The sequence below is a fragment of the Pseudorasbora parva genome, chromosome 10, assembly GCF_024679245.1.
Source record: "Pseudorasbora parva isolate DD20220531a chromosome 10, ASM2467924v1, whole genome shotgun sequence".
In the NCBI taxonomy this organism is placed as follows: Eukaryota; Metazoa; Chordata; class Actinopteri; order Cypriniformes; family Gobionidae; genus Pseudorasbora; species Pseudorasbora parva.
In genome coordinates this window covers 2,863,846-2,881,488 of record NC_090181.1, presented here as the reverse complement: position 1 = coordinate 2,881,488, position 17,643 = coordinate 2,863,846, and the positions used below count along the sequence as shown (strand labels likewise).

The 17,643-nt window shown below is 36.1% G+C and overlaps 1 protein-coding gene across 1 annotated transcript in view; it reads left to right on the top strand.

Annotated features, from left to right (window-relative positions):
* Positions 1-17,643, top strand: part of dnajc17 (DnaJ (Hsp40) homolog, subfamily C, member 17) — an 89,828-nt gene that overhangs the window by 20,146 nt on the left and 52,039 nt on the right. The window contains exons 7-9 of the mRNA XM_067454859.1: positions 1,549-1,598; positions 8,803-8,880; positions 13,367-13,447. Of these exons, the coding sequence (XP_067310960.1) occupies positions 1,549-1,598; positions 8,803-8,880; positions 13,367-13,447 (209 nt within the window). The remainder of the gene's footprint in view (positions 1-1,548; positions 1,599-8,802; positions 8,881-13,366; positions 13,448-17,643) is intronic.

Sequence of the window (17,643 nt, the reverse complement as noted above, 5' to 3'; positions counted from 1 at the left end):
TCACATTAAAAATAGCATATTTTGGATATTTAGAGCTTTGAAGTGCTGGAAATAAGTGCAGTAAGTGTACAAATAAGTGCACGAAACCATTGGAAAGTGCTTGAATTTCAATCTCAAAAGGTTGTACGAATCCTGAGATAAATATTGACAACAACATTAAATCCATGTGGTTTTACTACAGTAAATCATGGTGAATGTTGGTGATTTGTGAGTGAAACCCCTGACCTTCGCTCATGTTGTCTCCACGTCAGCTCTGTTTGATCTGATATCTGTGGTTCATCATAACAGAATTCTGTGCCGAACGCTTCTACTAGATCACAGTAGCGATGTTATTAATTCTGTGGTGAATTTAAACGCTCTCTCTCTGGATCTCCAGCGCTGTGTATCGTGTCTGTCACGAGATCGGCCCGTGTATGAGCTCGCGCTGCATTCGTTGTCCGCGCAGCTCAAATGAGCGCAGTTCCGTTCAGACTTCAAACACACTTTGCAGTGGGGTATTGTTAATAGTTCTGTGAAAAACTGAACCAATGACACTTGTTAGACGCTATCCTTGTTGTTTGTGTATCTCTGTGGCAAACGCGCGGGGGAGGGTTGAGCCTTTATGGGAGCCCAGAGGGAGCGTCGGCGGATTTTAAAGAAAAAAAAAACGATTTTCATTCACAAAAATCGACATGAAACTACAAAGTCGAATTAATCGATAAAATCGATTTATCGCCCAGCCCTAGTACCAATAAATGTGAAAGACGGACGAACGCTTGTGCGACTCCCAAATGTGCTCTACTACAGCAACTCTTCCTCGTCTCAACATGTTCCCGGGGGCGGGGTTATGCAAATGTTAGAGTTAGTGATGTCACTAATCCGTTGTAGTTCCTAACAGACGATTGTTGTAGTCCTTAAAAAGAGATTTCTGTAAAAGAAAATATCTCCCTTTGCTTTGAACTTTGAGAGTCGTAACTTTGCAGATGTTGTTGATGCTCAAACAGCAACACTACACACTCACTCAAGTTAAACAAGTCAAATCATAATCAGCCACGCCTTTCCGAGCAGCAAATATTAATCTAAACAACAGAAACAGGATATTGAGGAAACGCTTGCATTCTACCGGTTGCTACAACAAGTTTATACAGGAACACTCACATGAGGTCCTTAGATCCTTCATCTCCGGTGTTTAATGTCTCTATATTATTAGGACATCTGATGCATAAACATCTCACACACATAGGTAGAGGAAAACTACAGTGGGTAGGAAAGCCGCTATGCATTATAAAACGCGTCACTGAGGGACAATGAAAGTGCTGATGAAACCCAGGCGCCCCGTGTGAGGATGATGTATAGAAAACGGGAGGAATGGTTGTATTTTGGAGGGGTCTGCACGCTACTGGGACTCTCAGAGGGTCGCTCTGAAGGAGACATGCTGTGAGCGAGACAGGAGCTTGTGAATGTGTCTGTTTAATAGATGATTGAATGAGGGCATGAGACTGTGAAACCTGAGATCTAACTCGTGTGTCCTTTCTGTTTTCTCGCTGCATCCTCATTTGTCCTTCACAGACTCTTCCACAGGGCATCAGGACAGCAAAGATGTGACTCCTAAACTGAAGGTACTGTGTGTGTGTGCTTTTCATGTGTGAGAAGTGGGAAAAAGAAATGAATATATTAATAGTTTTGCCTTTGTGCTTTGTGCAACATCAACACCAGAACAACTGATATCAATATAATAAAATCAATTGGTCACAGTTAGGGCTGTCAAGCGATTACAATGTTTAATCTGATGAATTAATCACACATCAAATTTAAATTGGTATTTAGATATAAACTCTATATTGCCAAAAGTTTTGGGATGCCTGTCTTCACATCCACATGAATGCCATTTTCACATCCTTTACATCCACTTTAATGCCATCCCATTGTTAATCCGTAGGGTTTAATATGGAGTCGGCCCACCCTCTCTAACAGCTCCAGCTCTTCTGGGAAGGCTTTCCTCAAGGTTTAGGAGTGTGTTTATGGGGATTTTTGCCCATTCTTCTAGAAGCTCATTTGTGAGGTCAGGCACTGTTGGATGTTGGACGAGAAGGCCTGGCTCTCAGTCTCCGCTCTAATTCATCCCAAAGCTGTTCTATCGGGTTGAGCTCAGGACTCAAGTCCAGTCAAAGGCCAGTCATATTCCTCCACACCAAACTGACTCATCCATGTCTTTATGGACCGACGCTTTGTGCACTGGAGCGCAGTCATGTTGAGACAGGAAGTGTTCATGTTGAGACAAACTGATCCCACAAAGTTGGGTGCGTGAAATTGTCCAAAATGTCTTGGTATGCTGAAGCATTAAGAGTTCCTTTTACTGGAACTAAGGGGCCAAGCCCAACCCCCTGAAAAACACCCCCACACCATAATGGTGAACTTATTGCACATGTGGCAACCTATCACAGTACCACGCTTGAGTTCACTGAGCTCCTGAGAGCGACCCATTCTTTCACTAATGTGACCGCTCACGGAAAGTAGGGACACAAGTCGGTTCTGGGGCATTTTGAGTTATTCACAGATTCTGAAAGTGTAGTCTCCAAGCTTTCCAACGATGTGTAACACATGGAAATCTGATAATATTTGGAGAAGTTGTGTCCATCTGAATGTAGGCCTTTAGAAAAGTGTAAACGAGAGAAAACAGCCTCTAAAGTTTCGCAGTTCTCACCTGTTCTCACCTGCTGGGAGGGACAATAGGGCTCATTTACATCTCATTTAGATAAGCCACACCCGCTCTAAAGCTGCATGGTTGCAAGGAACGACAGACGCAACGGGAAAAATCACCATCTAAAAGCCCATAATGGGGTTTTTTGGCAAGTGATACGATGCTAACGATTCCAATTAAAACGACAGTTAAGAACAATACATAGGTATGGGAAGGTCTAAACATGAGATAACGTGTGTGTTCTTAGAGATGTGGGTAAAGTTCCTAACCGTGGCTGTAGTGTAGGGGTAAGGCGCATGTCATTAAGTTTTGACCCATATCGATCACTGGTTCGAATCCGCCTTTTGCCACACACTCGAACCAAAAAACACTTATTAATAAACACGTTAGATGCTTTATTTCCACTTATTAATATTTTCTCAATTCTTTTTGTAAATAAATGCCTTTCCGATCTGATATGTGATGGGAAAAGGGAGTAGAGAAAGTGTGGCAAAAGGCAGATTCGATCCTCTGATCCTCTGATCGATTTGCGTCAAAACTTGATGACATGCGTCTTACCCCTACACTATAGCCACGGTTACAGATTTGACCCATTTCTCTGCCTTTATCCCTGTCAAATGTTACTATCGATATAGCCTCTGATTTCTTACGGTCCAACTCGTCTGACGCCAGTCTGATACATTCTTCCTCTTCTTCATCTTCGCTCAGTTGTAGATTAGGGTATTATCCAGTCTTATTATGCCGCTTTCATCGTCGCTCAGATCATCTCTACAGCCGGCCAGAGCGCTGCATAAATAATCAGCCATTGGAGGGCGGGGCAATAACAAAGGCCAGTATGGAAATACAAACAGACAAAACAAGGCGATTTCAACCTTAAAATATACGCTTTTAAATATACAATTAATGCCATCTCAAACACGGAGAGGCTTCTTCGTGATTTCAACTAACAGATTCTGCAAAAAAGCGAAAATCACATAATTTGAAAAAAACTCTTCTTTCTTATTTTTCTCAATAGTAGAGCTGCCGACTTGTCCCTGGTTTCCGTGACGGGTCACTAATGTGTGTAGAAGCGTCTGCAGGCCTAGAGCTTGATTTATACACCTGTGGCCATGAAGTGATTGAACCTGAACTCAGTGATTTAGAGGGGTGGCCCAATTCTTTTGGCAATACACTTTTAAACAAAATGAACTTATGATGCTGTTCACTTTATTTAAGCAATTCATATTGATTTAACGCCATTATATCAGGTTTCTGGTTCAAATGTAATTGATTCATGTTAAACTGACTTAAAACAGTTACTCTTTGACATAACTTGATGTGTTTAATTTGAAATAACATGATTCAATTAAGTAAGCCGAACAAACAGGACTTTCACTTCCCATCATGCTTTGCAAATGGGCTGAATTTGGAGAGTAAATGTTTAAATAAAGTGCTATTTTATGCATTTCTAACAAGATGAGAAAATGGAGAGACTTTTTAATGTTTAATGTTTTGTTTGGTTGTTATTTAAAAGTTTTTGTTATGTTAGTGTTTTTGGACGTTACCAGTGTGGTGAAGTGTAGAGCTTGTGGTTAAGCTGTGCTGTTCTCAACGAGCTGTAACTGTGCTGATGCCAGTGACGAGAAATGCTTTACTTGATTATTGTTTACAATTAGCAAGTGATCAAGTGTTGTTGACTAATATTTTTTAATAGAAATAAAGAAAACTAAATCATGTGACACAGTTCCCATAGAATAAATATGGCCATCAGTTCTATCCCTCTCTATCCTACTTTATCTAGTTGGAATGACATGATATATTTTAGTAGTTTTGACTAAATGATTTTAAGCTAATACAACAAGATAGTTGAGCTGACACTATTAAATTAAGCTGTGCCCAACCATAGTAAATAAGTTGAATCAACCTTAATAAATTAAGTTGACCCAACGTAAGTACATTAAATTGGAATAACAGAATTGCACAATGCTGAAATAAAGCAAGTTAATCATGTGGAAATACTTTCCATGATTTTTTTATGTTCATTCAAAGAGTAATTTTTTTGAGTGTATAGTGTATATACAGACCAAGCCAATTTGAATACCAACATTCTTTAAAAAAATATTTTATTTTCTGCTAAAGAAAAAGTCATACAAACATGAGGGTTTTTGGGCAAAATGTTTTTTTATTTTATTTTATTTGATTAAATTATATTCTAAATAAGAATAGGGGGCGGTAAATGTTTAAATGAGTTAGTCATTGAATCATTCATTCGATTCGTTCAAACAGCTGATTCATTTAGGAATGGCGTAAACGGCTCTCTTTATGAATGAGTCATTGAATCATTGATTCACTCGATTGAGTTGCTCAAAACGAGGATTCATTCAGAAACGAAACAGCGCTGTGTGTTGCTCAGAGACACACAATAGTTCTGATCTGGCTTTATGGGCAATATTTTTTCTAAAATAAAACACAATATTAACCTATTTTGTTATGTTGACTATGTCATATGAAATAAATATGAGAGAAAAACTCAAAGAGAGACATTTTTTTCTGATATCTTGAATTTTAGTGCCGTTATAACTGCGGTATGACCAAAAATTTATATCGGTTTCGTGGTATGTGACGGTATTTTTCCCCCAATGCATGAACGGGTGTTAACCACATTTTCTACTGATTGAGAGAGGAAATATTGCAGTAGATTGACTAGAACGCCCTAATTTACTGTCATGAGTGAATATTGTGGAAACATTCCACACTTTCTTATGCTCTAAACAATGTAATGACATGAAAGACTATTAAATTCAAAAGACTTTGGGTCTTAGGAGGTTACATTTTATTTTTGAAATAGTAATTTTAGGTTAATTAATTAATTAAGTAAAAATGTATTTGCATTTTTCTGATTTAATGAATAGTTTGCAGCCCCTGTTTGAGAAACCCTGTGTGTACTAGTATGGAGATGAGATGAAGTGTGTGTCAAACATTCTTCACGTGTATATCTAATGGACATCACTCGAACTCGATGAGCCGTAATCCTCACACGTGTACCTTCACCCCTGCGATCCTGTCTGTTCTTGTCCTTTAGTGTCATCGTCTCGTCTGGAGAATATATAATGAAGTAAAACAAGCAGGGCTTTATTTCCTTTGGAAGGCGTTCAGTTTTCTTTATTAAAGGACAAATGGGGATGTTAGCTAATGTGTTTATGTGTTTAATCTCATTATTGTGATCCTCCGGTGAATAACCTTCATGTTTGTGTGCTCGATCAGGACAAATAAACACTCGCGCTGAATTAGAAGAAACGCATTACGTGAGATTTGGCTTGGAGCCTGCTCTAAATAGTTTTCCCAGCAGTCTCTGATAGATCAGCGGAGAGAACGGCGCGCCCCGCTGTGTTTCAGACACGTATATTTTTCTTTAGAGCTGATTCGTCTTGACTTCCTGAGAGGAGCCGTCTGATTAAACGAGTACAGGCCCTTTAAAACAAATTAGTCTTGCTCTTTCAATGGACCGCTCCATTAATTAAAGCAGATTCCTCCAGCGCTGCTCGTGTTCGGCTGATCGATATTGAGTTACAGTTGATTATTGTGGCCCGTCTGATGTAATTGAAACATTGTGAGCACACGGTTATGGTGCAGCATCTGAAAAATACCAGCTATATATATATATATATATATATATATACACACATACATATGTTTGGGGTTGGGAAGGTTTTTGAAAGAAGTGCTCATCAAGATTGCATTTATTTGATCTGGAATACTGTAAAAGCAGTGAAATATTACTAAAATTTAAACTAGATATTTTCTATGTGAGAGTATTATAATTTATTTTTGTGATTGCAAAGCTTGTGAATACTGAAAAATGGCACACAGTTTCATTTTCCACAAAAATATAGAAGCAGCTTTTTTGATATTAATAATGTTTCTTATGGTTATGAGAGTGATTAGTGAAGGATCATGAGACACTGAAGACTGGAGTAATGATGATAAATTCAGCTTTGATCACAGGAATAAATCACACTTTACTATATATTCACATAGAGAACAGATGATCTACACTGGAATAATATTTCACCGTTTTTACTGTATTTTTGATTACATACATGCAGCCTTGGTGAGCAGAAGAGCTCAAAACTTGTTTATAAAAAATGCTGGTTTAAAAACAACCCAAGTTGAAAATGGGCTAAACCAGAAATTGGGTTGTTTGAACCCTGTGAATGGACCCATTTTAACAACCCAGTTTCTGGGTTAGTCCATTTTTTAACCCAGGTTAGGTTGTTTTTAACCCAGCATTTGTCAGAGTGTATAGTTATAATAATAATTATTGAATGCATTTTTTCAGTGTCACTTTATTTTTAATGACCGTTAAGCATGTTTCTAGACATTTTGCAATCAGCATAAAATTAAATTCAGTCCAATACTGTACATTTTAAATAATGTATTATAATTGTTTTTTAAAACTTTTTAAAAGTTTTTTTGTCACGATACAGTAATGAGAATTGAAGGGGTGAATGTGCTTAAAGGGTTAGTTCACCCACAAATGAAAATCCTGCCATTAATTCCTCTCCTTCTTGTCGTTCCAAACCCGTAAAACCTGCGTTCATCTAATGGTGTGTTCACATGATGCGAATTGAGCGAATCGCACAAGTTGAAAAATCTGAACTTAACCAATCAGGAGCTTGCTGTAGTGACAACAATAAGGACAAATTCCAGAGCTGTACGATACATCTTTATACTTTATAGAAACGGGGATGATAAAGATTAAATTACTCTGTACACAAACCCCGCCTACTCTGATTTGATTGGCAATCTGAGCGCTTTTAGACCGTATTCGTTTCGACTGTCTGAATCAGCCTTAAATTCTGTTCCTGTCAATCACACGGTGTCAACCCTCTCTCTCTCACGCACACGGACATGCACGCACGCACACACGCACGCACACACACATACACACAATCATGGACATGATTCGAAAAGGTCAAAGGATTAGTTCACTTCAAAATTAAAATTTCCTGATCTCATCCAAGATGTTTGTGTCTTTCTTTCTTAAGTCCTCATAATGGACTTCAATGGGAACCAACGGCTGAAGGTCCAAATCAATGCAGTCTCAGAGGAAGAGCTTCAGAGACTCTGATGATCTCAGAGGAATAGAGTCTGATCCAGAAAAACCATCGGTCATTTAAAAAAATAATAAAAATAACCTTTTTAACCCAAAGTGCTCATCTTGTGCTGCTCTGCGACGTGCCAATGATTGCGCAATCACGTCGGAAAGACGGAAGTACTGCCCCAAGCGAACATGCGAGGACTAATACAAACGGCCTTTACGAAAAACACTCAATTTTCAACTTCAAAATCATCCGACATCTCTGTTAAACCTTTTTTTTTTTTGCTAAAGGGGGCTTGTATTAGTCTTCGCACAAGCGCTTGGGGCGGTCCTTCCGTCTACGTCAGGGGTCTGAAACTCGCGGCCACTTGGGGCCCGTGGGATGATATTTTGTGGCCCCCTACTCGACATCAAAGTTTAGTGTTAGTTAGCGTTATTCTTAAAAGCACAATTTTGCTGAGTTGTTGCATTTGCCGCATGAGCTGCGCTTGCCATGCTTGCTGCCTCACTTTGTGCGTGTGTGTGAGAGAGAGAGAATGTGTGTGTGTGTGTGTGTGTGAGTGATGGGTAGGTTTAGGGGCAGTGTAAGGGGATAGAAAATACGGTTTGTACAGTATAAAAACTTTTACGCCTATGGAATTTTATATTTTATACTTGATCTAGTTATTTTGTAAGCTTTACTGTGAATGTTATCTGTATGCACCAGGGTCTGAGAGTAACGCAATTTCAAATTCTCTGTATGTATGTACTGTACATGTGGAAATTGACAATAAAGCAGACTTGAACTTGAACTTGAATGTCCCCATATGTCACAAAAACAAACGTGTGTGTGTGTGTGTGTGTGTGTGTGTGTGTGCTTGTTTACACAGCAAGTTTCTTATTATTTTGATAAAGTAAAAAAAATCTAAAAAAAATTTTCTGTCAAAAATGACTGAACGGCACCAGAGGGTTAATTTCAGATAATGTCACAATAGATATTTGTCATTTTTAATGAAATTGTTGCTCTGATGCTGATTTTGGCTGTTTTTCCTCTCGTCCTCAGTTGAAGTGGAAGTGTAAAAAAGACGACGCCGGTAACGCCGGCTATTCTCACGAATGTCTTCAAAACCTCTTTCAAAAGGTGAGCAATCTGTGCGGATGGTCTTCCAGCTGATGAACAGCGAGTCTATCCAGTGTTGGGTGTTGTTGTAAAGGTGTGTGAGAAAGTGACCTTGTGTGTGAATGAGCTGTTTTCTGCTCTTAATGAGCAGGTCTGCTGTCCAGCGCCGCAGGTTTCACGTCTGCATGACATCAGCCATTAAAAAGCTTTTATTTCCCCCCCCGTGTGCGAGCAATATTAAGTTTTATAGCTGCGTGAAACGCCGAAGGCTACGCAGTGCACATGCCACCGTTACGACCCGGCTTCACGGACACGTTTAGTGCTGTCCGGGGACTCGCTAGGAAATGTGCTCTTCACATGCAAACGCAAACACTCCCGCCTCCAATCCTCTGACGTCAGGCTTCGTGTTCGATTCAATTGTCCCTCTACACGCACCTCTTTATGGGTCGGCATCAGCATAAACGCCTCGCAAACCCTGCGAAACGACTGGAGGTGAAGGCTATGGTTTGGACGAACAGGTCAAGCCCTCTCGGCACTGCAAACAATGCTCTTCTTATTTAGTATTTTTGTCTTGTTTCCAGTCCATTTACTAGATAAGTAAAATGACATAAGATATTTTTGCTTGTTTTCTGGGGAAAAATATCAAAATAATTTTTTTCTTAAAACAAGTAAAATGATCTGCCAATTTTTATTTTATTTTTTATTTTAAGAAAGGGGGAACAATGCATATTAATGAACATTAAAACATATGTAAATATGCCAGATTATAGCCTTAGGCTAATTTCCATCTGCAGACCCCCTGGCAGGTCGATGTTATACATAAAAGAAAGAAGAAACTATAAATAACTCAATAAGACAAAAAAAAGACACAATAATACAACAATCAATATCAGAATACACAACAAAACAGCAACAATTTAATAAAAAAAAAAAAAAATTATAATAATAATTTACAATTCATCTATATTGCACCAAGTCTAAGAAAGAAGTTATGAATGAATTCTGGATATTGCACAGGCCCATCTTACAAACTTAACCAGTTAGAATACACTTCAAATACGGTCGCATATTTCGGTCTCAGCCACCTTTTCAATTTTATTTTAAACGTAATAAAAGTAGGACATTCCCTCACTGAAAGTGGGATATTGTTCCAAACCCTAGAGCCCTGAAATGACAGAACATTTTGAGAAAAAGATGTCCGTCTGAACGGGGGATCACAGTCACCTCTAACGTTGGCTCGCGTTACTCGTAAACCAGAGCCACTAAAGCCCCTTTCACACTGCGATTCTGGCAAATACACGGATAATGCGACCCGGCATTTGTTCCTGGGCCGCTAGATTTGGTCCATTCACACTGCCAGCGAAATACCGTAATATGTGCGCTTTCACACACAACCCGTAACGGTCCCGGGTCGAGTTGACACGTGACATCCGGATGTGACGTATAACGGCGAGCGATCTCAGCTTCAGCGCGGATAGTAAGGAGCTCCGTGGTCTCGACTGGTGTCCAGTTTGAGCACATTTCTGCTTGTTTAATTTTAGTTTCTTTTGTATACGAACACTCTCTGCGTTTAAAACACCGACGAGCTCTTCTGGCACTGCAGGGTTGTGTAATTGAAGAAACAAGCTCTAGGAGTCGCACGATAACTACGTACACGTTGCGGCATTAGTTTCGGCTTTTGTTCACACAGCGCTCGTCCCGGGTCGAATTCGGTAATCAATCCCGGGACGTGGTTGCTTTCACACAGAAGGCGACCCGGCAATGATGATAAATTCATTCAATGGTGGAGGAGCCAGATTGTGAATAGCTTTATAAATCAGACAAGCAGATTTAAATAGTTTAAAATTAGAGAAACTTAAAAAACTTTATTTATCAAGAATATTGCAGTGATGGTATGAAAAAGACTTATTATCCAAAACCTTCAATGCCCTTTTGTAGCATGATTCAACAGGTCTGTATTGAAGAAAAATAACCTTATTTCTGTTTGGGACGGAAACAGGAAACAAGATTTCAATCAGAAATAAGATTATTTTTCTCACCCCATTGGCAGATCATTTTGCCTGTTTTAAGCAAAAACTCACTTCATTTTGCTTGATTTTCAAGAAAACAAGAAATAATATCTTACGTCGTTTTACTTATCTAGTAAATGCATCTTGATTTAAGAATAGAAGAGCATTTTTTTGCAGTGTGGAAATGTTTGCATGCATCACAGCAAAAAATGCTCTTTTTACTTAGTAATTTAGTCTTGTTTCTAGTCTAAACATTTAAAAAAGAAGTATTTACTAGACAAGCAAAAGTAGTTGTCTTGTTTTGGGGAAAAATAACTCCAAATGAAGAGAGTTTTTGCTTAAAATAAGATAAATAATCTGTCAATGGGGTGAGAAAAATAATCTTAATTCAAACAGAAAACAAGATTATTTTTCTCACCCCATTGGCAGATTATTTATCTTATTTTAAGCAAAAACTCTCTTCATTTTGAGTTATTTTTCCCCAAAACAAGACAGTTATTTTCGCTTGTCTAGTAAATGTTTCTTAATGTATAAATTTCTTGATATTTAGACTAGAAACAAGACAAAAATACTAAGTAAGAGAAGCATTTTTTGCAGTGGGCTTCCATTGGGACGCTCTGCTTTCTCACCGTTGGCGAGATTTCCCGAAATGCATTCTTACAGCTTTTCCCAGGCAGCGATTCTCAGAAACATCTTCCCGTACTGACGCTCATGGCGATAAGAGTCCCATCAATATTAAATCAAAATGTCAATATGTCCCATCAAAAGAAAGAAATAAGAAATGATGCTTTATGTTAAATAGCATCTAGGATGTTTTTGCTGTCATGAACATGAGACAATGCAATAAATCCTTATAAAAGCTCCTATAATTGACTTTATTTTGCTTAAGAATGTATTTATACTTATTTTTTATTATGTTGTGGTAATATTTTGTGATCATATTTGAACACAAAATCAAAAGAAATTATGTTTTGTCATGAACGTGACAATGCAATAAATCCTTTAAAAAGCTCAGTAGACTTGATTTTGCATAAACATTTATTTATTCTTTTATTCATTTATTTTGTGCTTATATTTTGTGATTATATTTAACCATGCAATACAAAGATCTTTTATGTAAAATAACGTCTATTTTAAGCCCTTTTTAGGATTTATAGAGAGTTTTACTTTTGTGAAAATTGGACAATGCAATAAATCCTAAATTTAGCTTAATTTGATATAAAACCTCATTTCGTCGTCTTATTTTTACATTTTTTGTGGTTAAATATTTGTAGTTACATTTTGTGATCGTATTTAACTACAACATCAAAATAAATATGTAAAAATTATGTTTTTTGTATGTGTAAATAACATTTTTAGGACCTAAATAAAGCTAAACTGTAATGAAAATGTAAACTTAATTTCTTCTTATTGTTTATTATTTTGTGGCTAAATGTAAGTAGCTAAATTTCATGATCATATTTAACTGTAACATCAAAAGAAAGATGAAAAAATAGTTTTATATAAAATTAACATCTATTTTGGACCTAAATAAAGTTACACGGTCATAAAAATGTAATAAACCTTAAAAATAGACTATTTTACAAAGAAATATATATCATTTATTATCTTTCTTTTGATTTTGTAGTTATTTTTTTTATTTTTTTTCACAAAATCAAAAGAAAGAAATAAGAATTTTTTTTTTATGTAAAATAACATCTAGGACGTTTTTAGTTTTTTTGCATGAGTTTAGCTGAACATGAGACAATGCAATAAATCCTAAAAAATAAACTTTATTTATTATCTTTATTATTCTTTTTTTTTGTGGCTAAAAATATTTAGAGTTACGTTTTGTAATCATTATATTTACCCACAAAATCGAAAGACTTATTAAAATATTGCTTTATTTTCTGTATTTATTTCATTTTTATGACAGATAATCTCATTTCTGACCAATTCTCATGACTGTAAAAAATAGACATTATTTAAATGATGTACTGTTTTTAATTTGTGATTTAAATAAAACAATACTGCATTATTGTAAAGTAAAACATCCAGACATAAAAATACTGTACAAGTATATCTCAATGATACCAAAATAATAAAATTTTGCTCTGTTTTCTTTGTATTTTGCGGTGAAATAGGCCTGTTTTCATGAGATTGACTCTAGAAGGTGGCAAGTTTTAGAGAAATCAAGAGGTTGAGTCTGTGTTTAGTCTCTCTGAGGGTCAAAGGCCAAATATTGACTTCCAGAATTCCTGTTTTGAAGCGTTTTTGGCAGCGACTGTAAGCGTGAAGCTGAGTGCGAGCGTTTCTCATGCTCCGAGCAGAAATAGAGAGCGCCCTGGTGATTTATGACAGACGTTTATAAGGATAGAAGACGCAAACTAAAAATAGTTCAATCCTTCTCACGCTTCTTATTTTCTTCTCTCCTCATTTCTGCCCACGCAAATCAAAAGCAGAGTTTTTACCCATGTTGCAGTGGCCGTCATTATGATCTGATGATGTTTGCATTGCAGTATGGAGACGTCTTGAACGTTTTGATATCCAGTAAGAAGAAAGGCAGTGCCGTGGTGGAGTTTGCATCAGTAAGAGCAGCGGTGAGTATTTTTTATCTGTATAATATCTCCAAATACACAACAGTTTCATAACAAGTAATCATTAAAATACTCACAACCCCAACCCCTCTTTTTTGCATTGGGACATTATTTTCTGGACAATTAAAAACAATTATAATATATTTTTTTATAATAATATAATTTTTATCTATGCAATCTATAATTTCTGTGTGACCTTGGACGTTCTTGACAGTTTTCATAAGATTTGTCCAATTGAATATATTTTTCTAAGATTATTTTTTTGTTTTATAATTAATTTTTTGATTAATACATTTGATTTAATATGTGATTTATTTAATTTTTATGAAAAATATAAGCATAACAAAACTAACAACAAAATAAATAAATATAATACATTTCTAAATTTAGAATTAATATTCAAAGTAAATAATAAAAAAAATTATTTAAAAAATATTTACAATTTATTAACATTTGTTAAGATACATACAGGGTGGAAAACAGAAAACAACAACAAAATAAAATAAAAAATAGAATAAAAAATAGGACAAAACAGATAGATATAAACAATAAATACATGAAAGCAAAGCGTTTTATATATATATATATATATATATATATATATATATATATATATATGTATATGTATATATATATATATATATATATATATATATATATATATATATATATATATATATATATATATATATATATATATATATATATATATATATATACATACATACACAGCTGGGAAAAGAAGTATTTGACACATCAGCATTTTTATCAGTAAGGGGTTTTCTAAGTGGACTATTGACACAATATTTTCATCAGATGTAGCCATCAAGCCAAATATTGAATTCATACAGAGAAATCAGAACATTAAGTATACAAGTTGAGTCATAATAAATAAAGTGAAATGACACTGGGAATAAGTATTGAACACATGAAGATAACAGGGTGCAAAATGGCACAGAAAGCCAGGAGATCGCCTGAAATCTGTCAGTATTGAGAGAGAAATCCTGCCCCGTATCAGTACTAACTGATATCAGCTGATTTAGTCCTAATTGATGACCTATAAAGGCTTCTCATTACCCAGGAGGCACACAGGAAAGACTTCAGGATGGGTAAAAGCAAAGAACTCTCTCAAGATCTCCGTAATCTTATCGTTGAAAAGCATTTTGATGGGAACGGTTATAGGCGTATTTCCAGAATGCTGAATGTTCCTGTGAGCACTGTGGGGGCCATTATCCGGAAATGGAAAGAGCATCAGTTCACCATAAACCGGCCATGATCAAGTGCTCCACGTAAGATCCCTGTCCGAGGAGTCCAAAGAATAATCAGGAGAGCTCTCCAAGAGCAAAGAACCACCCGGGCAAAATTTAAGGAAGACCTTGGATCAGCAGGTACTGTTGTTTCAAAGAGAACTATAAGCAATGCACTGAACCGCCATGGCATCCATGCACGCTCAGCACGCAAGACTCCATTGCTGAACAAAAAGCATGTTGATGCTCGGTTAAAGTTTGCGAAAGAGCATTTGGAGAAGCCTGTGGATTATTGGGAGACTGTAGTATGGTCAGATGAAAGCAAAATCGAACTTTTTGGCAGTCTTTCTACACACCATGTTTAGAAGAAATGGCACTGCCCACCACCCGAAGAACACCATACCAACAGTAGGGCAGATGATCAGCTGTTGTTCTCTGTACCTTTTGCCCGCACAGAGCTGGGGAAGAAAGCCTTTGTCCACTCGGCTCCTTTTGCTTGGAACATGTTGCAGAAAGACTGGAAATTGACTGCGTTTATGTCTTTAAATGCTTTTAAAACCAAGCTTAAAACAGTAGAGACTGCATCAATTGTTTGTGATTGTTTCTCATAAGCTGTTATTTTAATGTTGTATAACTTTGCTGCCTCTTGGCCAGGACTCCCTTGAAAAAGAGGTTCTTAATCACAATGGGACTCTCCTGGTTAAATAAAGGTTAAATAAAAACAAAATAAATACTTACATTTATTAAGATACATACAGGGTGGAAAACCAAAAAACATCATTAACAAAATAAATAGATTAAAAAAATAGGACAAAACAGAGGTAAAGATGAAAATAAAAAACACAAAATTGAAATAATTTAACATATTTAGTATATTTTTAATATATAATCATTATATATAAATATATATTTTAATGTATATTTTGTATATATTATAATTTTCTAAATATGTTTAGCTTTCATTATTTATTTACAATTACAATTATGATACATACAGGGCAGAAAACGACAAAACAAATTATAAAATAAATAAAATAAAAAAACTGGAGGAAAATAAAATAAAAAACAAATAATCAATTGATACATGAACGTAAAGTTGATTTTTATATATTTTGAATATATGGTTTGTATATATTTTTCATTATGTTTATATTATTAAATTTGTGTAAATTATATCGTTGCATTTAAATTAGTTTTTGCAAGTATATCACTTTTCGAGCGCATGAAACCATATTTAATAGAAAGCGGAGCCTTTGTTATTGTTCCGTCTTAGATTGGGCCCTGTCATTCAGAGACGCCACTGTTGTGGCTTCCGCTTCGCCGTGCGGTTTGCAGTTTGCGGTTTGCGGTTTACGGTGTTAACAACGGTTACCAGTTCCTGCTATGAGAGCATGGCCGCTGCCCGTAAAGTCTTTGCTTCTCATGGAGGCTCGTTCGAGTTCAGCACACACACATTCAATCATTTATTATATAAACGCTTTATTATGCAGCATTTTGTACTATAACCACATTCATTGTACAGCATTGTATTTGTTTTTAATGACATGTCCTTTAGGGTTGTGCCAATGGAAAATATCATCGTCCATCGTGATGCCATATATATATTATTTAGGGCTGTGCAATATATTGAAATTATCGAAATATCGAAATATCGCAATATGCATATCGCACTGGCTCGCGATATCTGAATGATTTTAATAGGCTACTTCAACATTGTGAAAAGTGTCCGTTTTAGGTTACACATTGGGCAGAGAATAGACTGGGTACATTACTGTTACTTATGTGACTTGCTTGACGTTAAAAAGAGTTATTAAACGCAATAATATGCGAAAAACAATAGCTTGCAGTCTCGCGCTGTTTGACACACACACACACACACCGAAACATGAACAATGTGTTACACAAAAGTTTGCTAAAACACAGCTGGTCACTTTCAGAAGTTGTAGCAATGCTTTCTTTTCCCAGAAAGAATGTGAAACACAAATGGTTTCATTCTCAGTTTTTAAATAATTATTTAAATATAATTAAAATCGATTTTACACACTAATTGCAATCTCGTATCGAATATCGCATTATTTAACAAGATATCGCATTTTTCTTCAATATCACACAGCCCTAATATATATATATATATATATATATATAGAGAGAGAGAGAGAGAGAGAGAGAGAGAGAGAGAGAGAGCCTACATTTTGAAATGATAAATGCTCAAACATCGATTTCATAATAAGCATGCATGTTTATTTTCCGTCAGTGAAACAACTCACTGCAGCCTGTAAAACAATTAAACGATTATCAGTAAATAATGGTAACCCGAAGAATATAAGAAAAATAAATATTAGTTTAAAAAAGATTTGTAGATAGATTCCTAGCCTTTTCCCCCGTAAAGATAGACACCTTTTCGAATATCTTTGCCTTCATGTTTTCTCCTGATGTTGCAAAGCAAAACTTGTTGTAAAAGGTCTGAAGAGCGAATGTTATCTTCCACAGGGTCCAGACGTTTAGGGTATGTTTGATTATTCACTTCCAGAGAAAACGATAGTAAAATCGCAGAAGAAACGTTTATAATTTCCTGTGAAAATGAGTGCGATGCGAGTGAAGATTTAAGAAAAGAAACTAGATGTCCAGTGGGCTAAAATGGACTAACGTTAGGCCTATTGTTAACATTCACGGAAATCAGAAAATCGGGTTACCAGATCGCAAAACAGAATTAAAAAGCTGGCAAATCTTAAATTGGGCTCAGCCTTCATCTCTCATTCTGGGCTGCAATGTTACATCTGCGAATTTATTTCCTTTGTAAACAAAGCTTTGTGCTTTACTCCAGTGGTAATATTAACCTAAAACAGCATTCGCATACAAAACACTGGGTTAATGAGGAAAATATAGCTTTAAGTAGAAAATAGTGTTTATGTAAAGAGATAAATTAAAATAAAAAGTGCACAACTCTTCTTA